General features: G+C 34.8%; 1 protein-coding gene across 2 annotated transcripts; it reads right to left on the bottom strand.

The window, feature by feature from the left end:
* Positions 1–63: 63 nt before the first annotated feature.
* bpifcl (BPI fold containing family C, like) lies at positions 64–14,795 on the bottom strand. Of its 2 annotated transcripts, none has more exons than XM_053503982.1 (16): positions 14,667–14,795; positions 14,399–14,526; positions 11,899–12,010; positions 8,553–8,681; positions 5,955–6,107; positions 5,146–5,209; positions 5,001–5,058; positions 4,482–4,573; positions 4,061–4,237; positions 3,424–3,483; positions 3,132–3,299; positions 2,103–2,170; positions 1,929–1,971; positions 1,740–1,803; positions 1,581–1,657; positions 64–383 (listed from the first exon to the last, which is right to left on the bottom strand). In XM_053503982.1, exons 1-16 carry the CDS (start codon positions 14,738–14,740, stop codon positions 324–326), a joined length of 1,527 nt encoding a protein of 508 aa, XP_053359957.1. In that variant the 5' UTR covers positions 14,741–14,795; the 3' UTR covers positions 64–323. The 2 variants fall into 2 exon arrangements, with proteins under 2 accessions (XP_053359957.1, XP_053359958.1); XM_053503983.1 differs by having other exon boundaries at positions 14,671–14,746.
* Positions 14,796–17,145: the final 2,350 nt, after the last annotated feature.

Below are 17,145 nucleotides of genomic sequence, written 5' to 3'. Positions count from 1 at the left end.
ATCAAGTATCTTTGGTCCACCTTACGAAACATACTGGATAAAAAAATAATAATGGAAACCAACTCCAAAATAAAAGCAATTTATTTAGCGTGTGATTGAACAGTGAATCAATAGATCAGATTGACACAGATTGACAGATTATTTGAAGATAATCAAATAAGTTGTAGAATCAACCCTGCAATACCAAACTAGTTAGAAAATGATTACTTGACAGTTATTTCTATTTCACAAATTAAAGTGAAATCTGGCAGCAGCAGCAATTCTTTTTTTTCTCCTAAGGATAGCAATATGGGATAAGCCTTGTTCATCGTTGTCCAAAAATGTCAGAGTTTGTCCGATTGCAGGAAGAGACTATTGATGTCTGTTGCAACAACAAAAAATCCCTGGGTGGGAATAAAAGGAAACAGGTAGTATCAAAAAGATGATAGGACAACACAGTTTTATCAAAATACAACTAATGTTCACAGACAGTTTATGCATCCTATACATGTGCAATCACATTGTAACAACACTCCTATTGAATGTATCACCAAATCTTCAAAATGTATAAGAATCTAACCATTGCTTTACTGACATTGCTAAATACGTACAAAATTATATATTTTAAATAAATGAAAATGTCTATGAAGTGATTGACTGTTGTGTTTTTTTTTTATGTCATCACTAGCTCACACTGAAAGGACTTTTTTTCCCGGTGAGCCCAAAAAGTATAAAGCCACACTCACAAATGTATAAATTTCACGGCATTATAAAACAATATGTTAAACCAAATCAAGTCATATAACCAATAAACATTTGTTTTGAAGAAAAATACCTCAAGCACAAGTTCGATTAAAACAGTAGTTTGCCATTTGACATTCAGTTCATTTACCTTAATGTGGTTGATAACTGTTATTTAACAAATCTTTAAATTATTATGGAAAAAGAGAAAAAGCCCATATAACACCTGGGACCCATTCTGTGAAACCAGACTTTATGCTGTTTAGATGTGGTGCAAGTACTTTACTTCAATAGAGTACTGTATATACTTAGCAGGCATTAGTGGTTCAGTGGTAGGCCTTTTCTCCTGGCACTGCAATGAATAATTATTTTCTAAAGTTTTGAACTTCCGCTTAGACCACGTTGAGGAAAGTGCTAGCTGTTTCTCTAATACTGGCTAGTGTACTATCGAGAAAGTAGAGAAAATCTGTTTTTTAGGCTGTGGATGGCTGTAGCATCATCCAGGAAATTAATCAAACTCACAGTTCCATTGCACATTTAGAAGCACCAAGATCCTGTTGTTTTAGATAATGTTTTAACATTATCTAAAACATCATTTTATCAAAATGAGTCTTACTTTTAAAATAACATTTTCCTGGTGTTGTGTTTGGATGTATGGCATTGCAACCAAAGGAAAACTATCTGATAATGTCATCCAGTGTTTATGTTCCTGCTGGATTACTGTTCACTTTTCCAAAGACTTCAACATAATGTTTATTAAACTGAATCATTCATGTTTATATTAGTTTTAAAAACATACATTATTACACCCTCTCTTAGCATATTACTGGACTAATAACTAATAATTCTGTGGTACTTACATTTTCAATAGTCATCACTGAATTAGTAAGGCTGAAACCCTTCAAAAGTGGCAGTGGAAGGCCTTCCTGCAGTTGAGCTGTAACATTATATTGCTGTTTAATGTTAAATTAATAGGTAAAATACAAATGTAATTAATGTCAGATTGATTTATTTCCTACCATTCAATTTTGGAAGTACAATGGTGCTCATTGCTAACTTCACCATACGCTCAATTGGTGCAGTCTGAAACATTATTATAATGATGTCACATAGATGTAACAAAGAAGCACTGTAACTGTTATTATATACTTAAAATCGATTAATGTTAATTATAAATCCTTAATTCTATGAAGGTCTTAAGCACTTACATCGAATGGGCCAATTTCTGTAGATCCAAGCTTTATAGTCAAACTACACACAAGATTTGTAAAGTTAGGAAGAGATTTTTTTGTTTGTTTGTTTGTTTTACTTTTTCCTTTTATTGTAAAAAAAAAAAAAAAAAAAAAAGTTTTTATTATAAAAACAAGTACTTATACACTTACTTTTTCATTTCCAAAACACCCTTCAGTAGCTGCTGGTCGATGTTGACTTTAGCATTAAAAGAAAATAGCTTGAAGAGGGGAAAGAGTTTTATACATTGTACTTTATAATTATACATAAAATTATTATTATAACAATTACTTATACACCAGTGTTTTTTTTACAGTTGTCATCTGCACTCCTTGCATAAATTGAACATATGTTATTTAAGTTCTTAAGGTATGTTCAGTGTACTTGGTAAGTGCTTTTCAATGTAATTTAGTTTATTTATATTTAGGCAAATGTGTTATAATTGTGACTTACTATCTGATAATTATGACTTGTTATCTTAGAATTATGTGATCCTGATCAAATATTACTGCATCTTCTGGCCACGGCTTTACTGCAGTTAAGCCAAGTTTCAATTATATTGACCTAGTGACTATTGATCAAGTGACTTCAAAGAGCAATTATATAGGAAAATCAAATCATTTCTACCGTGAGTAGGTCACAGTGGTTATGAAGTGAATGGTTTGTCTTTTTAATACAAGTAATTAAACAAGATTTGAGAGCAGACATCTTATACTGCAAATAACAATCATGTCAGTCTCACAGGTACCCTTGGGATACCTATGTACTGTAAAGAAGCATTCACAAACATTTTTCTAATGCGCAGACACTTGAGAATTAAAATCAAAACCCTTTTCTTCCGGATAAAAAACATTGATGTACAAAACAGAATCCTTTGCTTGCCTGTGATGTTGAATGTTATTTGTGAAGTTTATACTTATCATAATCTACAGATATGGGCTATAACTAATTTAAAAATTGTTAATAGAGAATATACAGTATATCCCCCTATTTAATTGAAATCATTTCTAATGTAGTGTGGCACAGATTTCAATGCTTTTGTTAGCTTTTTAACAAAAACGTTTTTTTTCCCACATTGTTTTTCACTTGAAAACTTGAACAGTGACCAATGCAACTGTGTATTTTAAAAGGCATAGAATGTGCATCAAGGTTGAATGTTTAAAAGAAAAGAAAGCCCTTACCATATCCAGGCTGAAGAGGGGGGTTAAATCATCGCGTGTCTTGAGAGCAGAGAATTTGGCTGCAGTGGGTAAATTAAAATTGATGAGTGTTTGGTTAAAGGAAACAAGGGGGGTATCGCTGGCATACAGCAATATTTCCATTTCCATGTTTGGATACATCTTGGGAAGCTGCAAATAAAGAAATGACCCAAGAAATGACATAAATCACTTTACAGTACATTAATCTATACATCATGTCAGCTACATTAGACCATACTGTATATACCATATACTGTAAAAACCTAATACAAACCTGAGGAATCAGAATTCCAAATTGGCTTGTGTTCAGGTGAATGGGAGAGGCCTTGGGGATCTTTAAAACAAGAATTCATATGAAATACCTGTTAGCACGGATGCTAAGAGAATTTAATAATGCACTATGTTACATGGTGTTATGAGCAAGTCTATTAAAAATTGTATTACAATAATTCAAACAAAACTATACATATTTATTATGTAAATTCCATAGTGTCAGTATATATTATAAACTTGCATGTCTACTTCTGCTGCCTTTCAATATAGTATTGTAAAGTAAAAGAAGCAGACCTTAATGAATATCTGTAAGTAATAGTGGCTGTCCAGTAACACCAATCTCTAACTGTACCTCTTATACTGTATTTCTCACAACTTCTCATGAGAGGCCCATGTGCAACAAAAGGATATAATGTACAGTATGTTCTAATGCACAAACACTATGCATGTCAGGTTGGACTGCAAATAAGAAAACTAAACTACTAAAAAAGAAGTGTGAAAAACATCACTGATTTGCTCTAGACTAATGCCCTGTCCTTCACCCTGCAAATTTGAGGCTGTAATCATTTGCCATATATATATATACAAGTATCTTGAAGTAAGTTGAATAAACAAATATTTTCAGCTCATATCCTTACCATGTCATTGGTGATGGTGATTTGGAACAGTCCAGATTTTTGATAGGCAAATGCTGCTGAGTTTACGCAGAACTCGGATACACCCACTGAGAGCATGTAATCTGCTTGCCATGGCAGTTCAAATTGGTTGGGAAAAAATGGGGGCTCAGAAGGAGAACTGACACTGTAAAATTCCCCCTATTACAAAGAAACAAAACAAAATATCATTATATCAATCACAAAATAGTCATTAAAAAAATAATATGTGTCCAGCTTCAAACTTATAGTCTAGAGTTCAACAGGCAGGGGATGTATATTATGTACATTTATGAACTGATGAATTGGCCCTAAACTGTGTGATCTACAGAGTCAGTTAAACTCAGAACCTGATCTTTTTTATAAGTAAGTAATATTTCATTAGTAAATGAGTTATTGATCGTACCTTTACATTTAATTCAAATCCATTGTCGAACACAACAGGCGAGTCAGTCAGAGAAACATTTAAATATACATAGGGATCCACTTTTATGGCTTCTGTTACATGAAAGAGCATAACAGACGGTTTAAAAAGCACATCTTTAATGTCAATGTCAGGCAACAAGATATTTACCACATATTTCTTGTAATTCAAAAGACTATCATTCAAAACATTATGCATATTTCATTTTATTAAGTTGTACTGTGATAATAAGAATAAAAGGAATTACCTTGCAAAATAATGTTTTTAATTAGTATTTTTGTTATGTCGTATGTCTGGTGTGCAAACTATCCTTTACTATCCTTTATTTCTATGAGCAATTACTGATATCGATAACTCTCTTCTAACATTGTAAATGTGTCTACTTGATAGCCAGATTAAATTTGTGATTAGTGTGGGGACATAATATTTAGTATGACAAAGTAATATTCATGTTTACCTACATAACTTTTAAATAATGTAAGCAACCTATCATTGAAGTACCTGCTGCTGCTAGATCTGTGTCAAGAGCTTCAATTCCTTTTGTAAATTCTGGACATATCTGGATAGAGAAAAGCATTATAACAGATTTAATGTTTGGCACTGGATGCAAGGAATCATAATTTTAAGCCAAAAGCTTCCTACCTACCCTTCCTTGGATCATATTTTTTATTTTTCCACTGAAGCTTTTTACAAATGGTTGGAAGATAAAACTGGAAAATATAAGAGGGTGAAATTATTTATCCACTTTACTTATGATATGCCATCTGCATACATAGATGAGCTAAATGATGGCTTAGAATGATTAGATGAAGTAAACGCAGTAATATAAATCTTGCGCTTAATGCCAATAGTATACAGTGAGCAGCATGCACACACAAAAAAAATCTCTTAACCCTTAACCCTTAGACCATCACAGATCCCTAAAGACACTGGTAATCCTGTTTACAGGTTACTGATGTAAGATGCAAGTTCCGCGCCAAAATTTTTTGAGCATGGCAGTGTCCCCGTGCACAAAGCAAACTCCATAAAGACATGGGTTGCAAAGGGTGATTTGACAGAACCCTCAACTTCAACACCATTAAACACCTAGAAATGAACTGAAAGCAGAACTTCTAGTATAACATAAGCTCTTGACCTCAAATGTTTAAACTTGTAGCTGAATTGGCAAATCAGCACAACCACACTCCAAAATCTAATGTAAAGGCTTCTCAAGAGAGTGCAAGTACTCCTGCAACCTCAGGAGTAAATTTGGAATGGCTTTTTACATATGTACAGTACATACTGTAGGAAAGTGATGACTGAATGTTCACAAACTTTTGGCCATAAAATAAATAAGTAGTCTGCAGAAAGTATCAGAAAAAAGTAGACATTTTATTGTATAGTTGGGTATGAGCAGTATTGGACTCTCTCTCAGGTATGAGACACTGAAAGTAAATATAGTACATCTGGACTTACCTTGCACCACCATGGAAATCTAGTTCAATATCTCCCACATCAGCAGAACACATGACAGTGGAAATGGAAAGGTGCTCGTCAGTGTTCTGAAACTCCAACATTGTGTTGAGACTGATGCCAAATATAGCCATTTCGAACGAACCCCCATCGTGACTGCATTAAAGCACAGTAGTGGACTTAAGATGTACTACAGTATACTCTGAATTTAGTACACAAACTTTATGTCCATAGTATAATTTAACACATATACTTGCAGTAATTAACAATAAACAGTGCAATATAGTAATACTATATAATTACAATATGATTATCCACATATACTGTGTGTGTATATATATATATATATATATATATATATATATATATATATATATATATATATAAAACTTTTGGACTTTTGGGAAGTTAACTTCTATGCTTAATTGAAGTCTTTAAAAAACTAAAATGTTTTCAACAATGAGATCTGATAGAAACAGGAGTGTCTTTAAGCTCGGGTTTTTCAGTTGCCATATGGAGTGCACATATGATTTGTGTACATACAGGAAGTACACAAACATGGTAACCTTGGGGCTAGTACTAAGGCTATGTAAACAAGGTTCATACATTATAATGGCAAGTTTACATACATTAGACAACTGTAACTGGCCTAGTAACTATAAGAAGCTATGGCTGCTTCCTTTGTACTACACCATTGTAAAACCATTTTACTACATTGGCAACAGACATTTTGCCAGTGCGTTAATGTACATTTTCAATATACAGATGTACTTTGCATGTTATTAGTATGTGCTTGGTACATAAGGGCAAATTCACATGGATTCTTGATTGTGGGTGTGCCTGTTGTATGAGTAGATTGAATTATTTTCATTGGCGAATAATTTACTACAGATGCTGTTTTGAGCAGATCAAATGTTTGTGAAATTCTCATGATCATAATAAAAAAAAAGAAGTTAGATGCTATTGTCAATAGCACCATGACACAGCTGTCTCCATAAAATTCCAAAAATTAGCTATAAGAAAAAAATGTCTGGTAGGTGAGAAGACTTCCACTTAGCCACCAAAGTATGTATGTAAGTCTTAGTTTAGTAATGTCTTATTTACGTATTTTTTAATTGAGCAGAGCCCCTTGACATTGACATTGCATTTTAAACATGTGCGGGTACTGTTTACTATAACACTGTTACCACGTGTGTGCATGCGCGCATAAAGCTTTCTTTTTCCGTCCAAGTGTAGTGACTGTTCTTTAGTAACTGTACTGCAACAACGGCCTCCATAAAGAAAAAAAAAAGGTTAATAGGGCTGTAGCAGTGCGGGAGTTGAATCTGTTTAAGGCAATGTAATGTCACATTTCCACTAAATCCTCAATAGGATTTAGGCACCTACCTCTTCTATCCTCTAACACCAGTCATGTTATTTTTTAAAGGTAAAGTGCAGGTTAATTTGTTTATTTTTTACTTTATATTTTATATTAATTATTTTATATGAATATTTTTGGTTGTGGAACAAATTATCTGAGTTTCCATAATTTCTTATGAGGAAATTCGCTTTGATTTACAGTGGAACCGTGGATTACGAGCATAATTTGTTCCGGAAGCAGGCTCGTATTTCAAAACACTTTTGAACCAAAGCAAATTTCCCTATAAGAAATAATGGAAATTTTAATTATTCGTTCCAAAGCCGGGGGTATGCAAATCTGGTAAACAACTACAAGAAACATCTTCCCACTGTGCTTTCCAGCAAGGGTTTCTCTACCAAGTACTACAGTAAGTCATGTTTTGCTTGGGGATCAAATACTTATTTCCCCTTTATGAAACGCAACTTAATTCATAACATTTGTATCATGTGCTTTTTCTGGATTTTTTCCATTACCCTATGATAAAAATTATAGATCCTTCATTTTTTTTGTAAGTGTGCAAACTTAGAAAATCTGTAGGGGATCAAATACTTATTTCCCCCACTGTATATGGAATATATGGAAAATGTTGCTGAGCATTTTCCAGTTGCTTCAATATTTCATAGCTTGTAGTTTAATATGAAATTAGTTCATGTGTACACTAAATGTTTTAAAAGCGTTCATGGAAACTGAAAGCCCAACAGTAAAGCATAAACCAACTGATGTTACACGTTTAACAGAATGGCAAATCTTCCCTTTGTAAGCTATATTTAGTACATTTATGTTGATGAATAATGTATAGTAGATAAATATCTTAATATCAAATTTGCTGTAAAAGTACTTTTTACAGGGTACAGTATGCTAATAAGGCTGCTTCACTGAACATGTGCTAATTCAACAGCTCCATTATGGAAACACAGAGAAAAGGGAGGTTAGTTTTGCTTTCACTTTTGCACTCAGAAATGTCGAAGAGAAAGCACACTCCATTTTGGCACTTCACTCACTAACATCAGAGCATAAAAACTGTTATGCATGTTAGGTGTCTAACAAAAGCTAATATTACTAATCTAAAATCATATATAGTAAACATAGTGTTATATAATATGATACTAAAAATACTGTACACGTCTGTAATGTAATATAAAGTTTAATAAAAATAAATAAATAAATAAATAAAACACCACCTCCAGCACCACCCCACTTACATGATTCCAAAGTCTGTGTTCCAGAGACCAGCGATGGCAATGGAGAGTCCGCTCACTTGCAGAGATACACCTGTTCCCTCTGAAAAGGCTACAGAGGGTTCTGGCAAATCGCAGCGCACAACAGTCATGCTGAGAAGTTAGAATAAAATAGTAAGAATAGCAAGTTAGTGTAGCAGCAATTTCAGGCACTAATAATGAAAAAAAAAAATTTTGTTTAAACATATTATCCAATCATCTTTTCGTCACACTGAAGGATTTAAGATGGGATTCTGTCATAAAGAAATGAAAAAGAGCAAAGCATTTGTGGATGCTGAAATTTTTTTAACTGGATATCGTTAACCTTGCAGCCTGTTTATTCAGGCCCCCTAACCGCAGATGCCAACATCTATATTCTAGCTATTGTTTGAAAAGAGCTTTCATATCAACATAAACTAAATAGCACCAATATCAACAAAAGCTGCGTGTATGTCAATAACACATATGAAATGTGAGCTATGTTTGTCTCTTTGTTGTGGAGCACTTAACAGTAAAGGGGCATGTCAACTCTGAACTGGTTTACAGACAGCTGGAACTTATCACGTAATGCACCCATTTATCTGCGACGCCATAAACCAAATACTTTTGACATTTAAAACGATGCTACAAAAATACAACAATGAAATACAGATGATGTATAGAACCAACAGGGATATCATAGGCTATTTTGATAAATTATTAATTATTAAGAAATTATCTTCATCTAAGTCAAGAGTCTTGACAAATATATTGTGCCCAAAATATTAACACAAAAAAAACAGTTTTGATCTTTCATATCTTTATGGAACACATCCATTCAAAATTCAAAATGGTAGAAGAAAAAGTAAGTCAACCCTCGGAATGAATAACTGGTAAACCCCTTTCTGGCAACATTAACCTCAGGAACCAGGAGGAAACCCACCAACATGCAGAGAACAGGCAATCACCACGCACACAGACCCAACACGGGAATTAAACCCAGGACCTAGAGGTGCAGGGTGACAGTGTGAACTGTTTACATTTCATTAAAATGGTGATGTATTTTCCACTTAAGGTTATCGACCACTAGTCGAATCCACCTTAATAACCTGCCCTGATACCGAATACAAGAATTAAAAAAATATTCTGGAGTTGTTCCCTGTGTCCCCAGTAGTTGGCCACCAGCTTTCTTTTTTAGTTAGAAGGAGAAGTTGATGTGACGATAACCACTTGTTGCAGTGTGGTCAGCAATCAACGGCTCAGTAAAGTCCAGAGACAAGGTGCTGCTGACACAAGTTAAGACAATAAAATACATAACATACATTGCTTCGATAACATCCAAGGAAAATGGCTGAGGAAACTTTTGCCAAAACGATCGATCAACTCAAAAAACTTTCGCAAAAAGTAGTTTCACCAAGCAATCTAAGTTTCTCTGTATAGAGGTACATAGGTTGTTGGAAACAAAACTTAAAGAAGAATACAAAAAGACGGTGCAGTGGTCTTACTTTCAGCACACAAGAAGCTGATCTTAAAGAAACCGAGGAAAAATGTAACAGGAGGCTCGAGCTAATTGATGAGCTAGTGCAAACTAACTTCTGGAAAATATATGGACAAGCCGAGATGTCAGCTACTATCTCTGCCGCAGAGACAGCTTGTGAACGCACTGTCACCATGCCTGTCGATACCGTCGGCTATAGTATGCAACTGAAACTCTTGATGAGACTAGTGAAAGAGGCAACCAAGGCTCTGGTAAACTGGAAAGATGGACTCCAACAACTGAAAGAGTAGAGTTAGAGGGTCGTGTATGGAAGCTGAAAGAATTTAGCAATGAGTGTGTGGCAAGAACAATTTTATTTGCATGTACTCAGAGGGTTATTATGAATGCACAATCAGGAACCCACTTGTAATAAAGGCCATTTAGTGCAAGTTACCAGAGTTTGTAAAAAGAGAATGGTTGGTCTACATGATGGATCCTGCAAAAAGCATCACATCAGAGAACCACTTTGATGCACTATTAAAGTTCCTAATGAAAGAAGAAGAGATTATTAAAAGGCTTAAGCAGCTTAAATTCTCAGAGGTATACCTTTAGCAAAACAACAAAGAAAGTTTCCACAGAAAGTGGGTGCATTGTGTGTGGAGCAGGAAGCATATAGACAAAATTTTCTTCTGCAAAAAGTTCAAAGAGCTAAAAGTAGCGGAGAAGCAATCCATCATAAAAGAACTGGGTGCGTGTAGAAAGTGCTTGGGTGTTACGAGGATGGTAAGAGATGCAATGACAACTATCTTTGAAGGTACAAAGACTGTAAAATGGGAGCCTCGTCAGACAACCATTCCTTCTTTTGTCCAAGTAAGGAATTCAAGAATATGGGCGTGGGTGGGGGTGGTAGAGTCACCACCAGAGACCCCAGTAAAGGAAGCAGACTGACATACAGTAAGAAGGAGGAGTTTCTGGCTGAACTTTCTGCACCAAAACTAGCAGACAGGTGCAAAAGGGCAGACAGCTCTTGATGGCAGACTGCTCTGAGAGGGAGAAGATGGGATCTTGGTTGGGAGTGGATAAAAAAAAAATGGCCCTAGCTAAAGAGAAGGAACTTTACCTAAGTTCAAAAAGATTCCCACAGTAAGATTCCCAAAGTATCCATGGATCCATGACCCATCCACCCTTCCTTACAATAGAGGTGGAGGGGAAGGTGCTTTCCTAAGAATAGAAAACTTAAGAGAGTACTAGAATGGCAGGGTATTTATCCAGCTCAGATCCATGATATGTTTGAAAAAGGGGCAGCAATAAAACTCACCAAGGAAGTGATTGACAGGTGGATGGGACCAGTTGGGTACGGGTTAGTGTTAGTGGCACTAACCCCCCACTTGACAACCACTCTGTGTGGTTTGTATGGAATAGTAGCCAAAAATGTAATAGACTAAGCATAAATGATCTTCTCCTAAAGGGACCAGATGTACTCAACCCTATCAGAGCTTTCTTGCTCTGATTTAGAAGGGCAGTATTTGCCAAAGTAGCTCTAGTCCACATCTCCAAACTCATTTTTTCTAAAAAGTCCAGGTATGCTAACACCTGACTCAAATAAGATTTTTTTACGGTCACTCAAGGATACACATACCTTATCCACTAGAACTATGAGTTTTTTATGATTGTTCTGAATAAAGACATGAAATATCAGAATTTTTTGAGTTATTATTTTAGGTTCATTATATTTGTCCAAACTTGACTTTGAAGAAGATCGGATCACATTTAATGATAAATCAATGCAGAAAACCACGAAATTTAAAAAGGTTCCCATCTTTTTTTTGCTTTGTTTTAGTAAATACAATATGTATAATAGCTTAAGGTACTTACTCGTGCAGGTTGTAATAAACTGTGCCCACATAAATATCAACACTCCCTCTGAACTCTGGGAGCCTAATTGTACTCAGTTCATTCTGAAGCCAGTCAGTCATCCAATGAGATACTGAACACATGTAAGGAAAAAATAAGTAGGACATCATTGTACTTTCTAACACACACCCACACAGACACATAAAGTACATACATACAGTATATACATTACATACTGTACATAAAATTCTTCACACTTTACATTTACAATATCTGAACACCAGAGGGAGTTCTGTGAATCTCCCCCCCTTTATCATTAGCAAGAGGGAAATGTGAAAAAATTGACATGAGGAACTGCTGTATTTTTTTGTGTTTATATCAATACCCAACCGTTTTATCATTTAATCCGGTGTTAATCTGGTGAATTGTATTTTAAAAAATTAAATATTGAAAGTAAGTGTTCAATATCTTAAATATAAGTAAAAATTCATTATAAAGATATTTCTGGGTCCCTATCAAGATGTAAGCAAATATGTAAAATTGTACAGATGGTCAGCTTTTTTTATTGTTGGATATAATCTAAAATAGATCATACGTTTTAGCAAAAAAAAATTTTTGTGTGTGTGCGCGTGTGTGTGAAAAGAGTGGAGGAAGGGTAACTGTGTAAGACGAGAAGGGGAGAGGGAAGCTTACTTTAGATTCACACACACACATACACAGCGCCTGCGTATACTTATCTGTATACAGTACACATCTGTATTCATTTTTACTTTTTTTAAAGGTAAAGTGCAGGTTAATTTGTTTTATTTTTACTTAATATTTTGTGTTAATTATTTTTATGTATTTTTAGGGGGGGGCTGTGGAACGAAACATTTGAGTTTTCATTATTTCTTATGGGAAAATTTGGTTTACGAGTGTTTTGGAATACAAGCCTGCTTCCAATTATGCTCATAATCCAAGGTTCCACTGTACAGATCAAACCCATTCAGTTCTTTTTTTTTTCTAAGTAATGGACCTTTGCCTGGCACTGATTTTCACGTGGCGCATTCTTATTTTTTATTGATTTATTGATTTTTGTTGATTTATTTATATTTTGCGAAGAAGACGAAGAAGCATGTCCTAAAACATGGCCGCCGCTATTCAGAATGTAATGTGCACTGATGTTATTGGCAATTCTCTATTTTAAAAAATCTATTTTAATTAATATCCGCCGACAAACTTTGGAAATAGCTGTAGTCACGGTTTATTTTCTGTTTTTTTTACAGAACTGAGATCAGAACAGAAATTATCAATTCCAACGAAATGAATGCATGCCTATTCTTTCACTAACTTCAGTCATAAGTAACACTACAGTACCTAAAGTGCTCATTATAGCTCTGACTACTTCTGATTGTGTCAGATGTAACAGAAAATGGCCTGTTAGAAAATCTTGCAATAAATCCAACACATAGAACTAACACAGCAACAGGAAATAAGCAGTGGTCAGGCTATTAAAACCAGAGTATCAGAGTCACAAAATACATAGGAACTAACTGGTTACAAACTATGGGCTATTGTGTGTATAGCAGTGTTAATAATTGATTCCAGATGTGTTTACTATAAAGGTGACTGCAAACATTCCAGTTTGTGGGTGCTGGATTTGTTGCGACCAATTTTGAAGGCTGAGTTATGTTGCGCAAGATTGTGGTATTAACATGACGATTTAAACATTTAAAATGGCATGATCAGTGTTGAAGTAGCAAAATATTTGATACTTTAAGGATTGATTTGTATTTTAGTATCAATTGATGAATAAATTCTTCTTGTTTTGTTTTCCCCAATCTAATTTGTCTTTGTTTATTTTGTATGCTCCTGACAGTGTCATTTAAAAAAGTGCTTAACAAAGTTCAACCATTAGTCATTTTAATACCTAGTTCCTCTACAGGTAATGACCCGAAATCAAGTTCAGTACAAATACTGTGGACACATTGTGTGGAAAGAGGAAATTATTGTCCCATATATTTTACTGTGACATCAGTGTGATGTACAGTAGCATGTAGGCTCTTTTCTATTAACTTTAATATACAGTAAACAAGCCCTTTAATGTACAATTCTGTTGTGGTAAAATTTAAGCATAATGCATTCTATCATATGCCAGGTAGTCAAAAGTATGTGGACACATGGTCATCGATTTCCATACTTAGTCCCTGCTTTGCTGGTATAATAACTTCCATTCTATTAATAAGGCATTCCACTAGGTATTATTGGATGTGTACTTGCTTCTTAACTAAAACAGGCCAAAAAAAATACTAGTGGAGAAGCCCAACTTAATTGCCACATAGATTTTTAAGCATGATTTAAGTATAAACCAACTTGGAATGTTGTTTTATCAGTGTGATGTACAGTAACACAAAAACAACAGTCCTGTTACAATGGAGGTTATGAAGAGTACACATGCTAGATAGGATGATATTCAGAGTTGCACTGTTTCTGGATACTTTCACTTTTTTGTCAATCTTTGATAATAAATGAAATTTCTTACCTTTTTGCAACCCCTTCTGTGACAGAACAGCCTGCAATGCAGGGTATTCTGCATGTGTCCGTGATATAGACATTAAAAGGAAAGTAGTAACCAACCACATTTTGGTCTTGACTAATGATTTGCAGGATCTGATGAGTTAATAATAGAAAAATCACAAATAAATCTACTAAGAAAAAAATGCCTTTTAACTTATCACATAACATACAGAGATATATAATTATAGAAATGTTTAGCCAGTTAATAAGTTGCTAATATGTGACAAACATACCTACAAAAACTCTCCGAGGTTGTTGATTCCAAAGGAGTATCTATTTTGTACCTCAAGCTTGACTCATAATTCATTTTAATACTTACTTCCTCTATAGATAGTGATCTGAAACCAAAGCGAGTACCACTTCTTTTGCTTAAAAAATTTGCTTAATAAGGCTTTTGCAGTATGGCTCCAATACTGGTATGTATGCATTTTTGTTTATTAACTCTGTTAATAATAATCATAATTACCAAAAAAAAAACATTGTGTTAATGTAAATCTTTTTTTTTTTTTTTTACATTTTGTCATATAACAATGATTTGTATTTAATTTTTGTAAGAAATCTAATTATAGAGCACATGGTTCATTTTTGATAAGATAAAGTAACATTATTTTGTGTAAATTTGATTTATGGAGGTAATAATTCCCTCTAACAGGCAAGATAGCACTGTCTAAAAAGCTCAACAAACTGTTAGAGAAACAAACCATTCGAGGAAGCGAGCCCCAAAAGAGGAACAGATGCTCTTCTGGTTGACATACTATTATGATATGCAATGATCATATTTAAGCCTTAAAGGCCATTCAAACATTTGGTGGAATGGCAGGGGGCATATGTCTCAGGGTGCCCCATGCCTGGGTTACCTTCTGGCTCTTTTTTTTTTTTTATTAAGTTAATAACAATAACTGCCAGAGCCTTGGTTTTTACTCTGTTCATGATATATGCTTTTAAACCATTGTATGATCAGAACAATCCTAATAACTCTCTCTCTCCCTCTCTCTCCCTCTCCTTGTTGTCCCGCTAATCTCTGGTGTTATTCTGCTGCCTGACATAATGCAAGTTCCAGATCGTGACACATATCCTGCTGTTGCTTCTCTCACATACCAGACCTGCCTGATTTATTCTAGTGCTTTACTTTATCTCTTCATGCCTAGAATTTACCTTCCCCTTTAGATGCTGGTCCTACACGGTCAAAGTAATATATCTTAACCATATCTAAATGCTAGTTTCCATTTTTTGTTAATTAATTAATGTATATTTATGGCAGGGGTACTTATAGCTTTAGTACTTGATTAAATATGTTGTACATATGAAGCATGTTAAAGATGAAATATAGCTAATAACATAAATACTGTTTATTAGTTACTTACAATCTACTGTAGTTACTCAAAATTCACAATTATATGCCATTTACACAAATGGTTCACGCTGCCTTGTTTTTTTTTCATGCACTTTTCAGAAAGGCTTCTTAGATGTCTAAATTTATTCAAGAAAGGAAGTGAAAGTGCTTTACTTCTTAGCAACAAATGTAGAAGTGGGACTAAAACCTTAACTTTGTGTTACATCTAGGTTGATTTATTATAATGCCTTACTATCTGGATTTACCATAAATGTGTAAGGAAGCTACAGTAAACTAGTAGTACTTACTAAACCAGAAGATCACCACATCAACACCATCATATTCACACTGCACTAGCTCTAATAGAATAGTTGATTATAAAATACCACTTTTGACCTATAAAGCACTGAATTTTTGGTTTCTTGTGATTTGAAGGTAATGGCTATGAGCTGGTACCCCAAATAATGAAAGCAAAAGGCCTATGGGTACCCTCATGTCTGTGTTTAATTTTGGATCTTAATGTTAAGCATACTGTAGCCTAACTAGTCTTGCTGGAGTCCCAGTTCGCACTTGCAAACAACATTTTCCTTAACCAGTGTGCAACAATGAGCAAATCCTCATGACCTCAGGAAGGCCATCAGAGATGAAAAGAGAGGTTACAAGGGGAGGGTAAAGTCCACTGACCACACTCAAGATCCAAGATGCCTGGTCCCTACCATGTTCAAGGCACCTTTATTGTTCCTATTCCTTAACAATAAATAGTTTGTCTCTATGATTATTGACCAGTGGCACTAACTTCAGCCATCACAAAGTGCTTCAAGTGGCTAGTCAAGGCTCATATTTGCTCCTCCCTCCCTGACCAATAATTAAGAAACCTGACCTCGACCCCTGTCAGCTGTCCAGTTACAGGCCAATATCAAACCTCCCCTTTATCTCTAAGATTCTGGAAAAGATAGTAGCGGAGCAGCTATGCTCATATCTACATAGAAATGGCATACATAAACTGTATCAGTCAGGATTTAGGCCTCATCACAGTACAGAGACAGCACTCGTTAAAGTAGTAAATTACCTCCTATTGGCCTCTGATCAGGGTTGTGTAACTATGCTTGTATTACTCGACCTCACTGCAGCTTTTGACACCGTTGATCACGCTATTCTTCTTCACAGATTAGAAAATGTTTCTGGGGACTTGACAGTTCAGGACTGGAACTTCTTACAAGTCTACCTGGGTCTTCAATAACTACCTGGACTCCATATTAACATCAATTAACATCAGCTATTATAGCTGAACTGCCTCCCACCCTACACACTGTATAAATGCAGATCATTTACTGCTTTCTGTTTCACCCAGATGAGGATGGGTTCCCTGTTGAGTCTGG

This window comes from Clarias gariepinus, chromosome 9, assembly GCF_024256425.1.
Source record: "Clarias gariepinus isolate MV-2021 ecotype Netherlands chromosome 9, CGAR_prim_01v2, whole genome shotgun sequence".
Taxonomy (NCBI): Eukaryota; Metazoa; Chordata; class Actinopteri; order Siluriformes; family Clariidae; genus Clarias; species Clarias gariepinus.
Note: the sequence above shows the minus strand (reverse complement) of the source record. Positions and strands in the feature narration are given on the sequence as shown.

Bases quoted from the DNA above. Each gene is read 5' to 3' on its own strand.
- bpifcl (XM_053503982.1), bottom strand. From the start codon at position 14,740: ATGAATTATGAGTCAAGCTTGAGGTACAAAATAGATACTCCTTTGGAA. The intron at 4,574-5,000 runs GTACTTCAATGA...TTCATGTAACAG, and splicing joins CACAGATCTAGCAGCAGCAG to AAGCCATAAAAGTGGATCCC. The intron at 384-1,580 runs GTAAGTACCACA...ATTCCCACCCAG, and splicing joins CAGTGATGACTATTGAAAAT to GGATTTTTTGTTGTTGCAAC.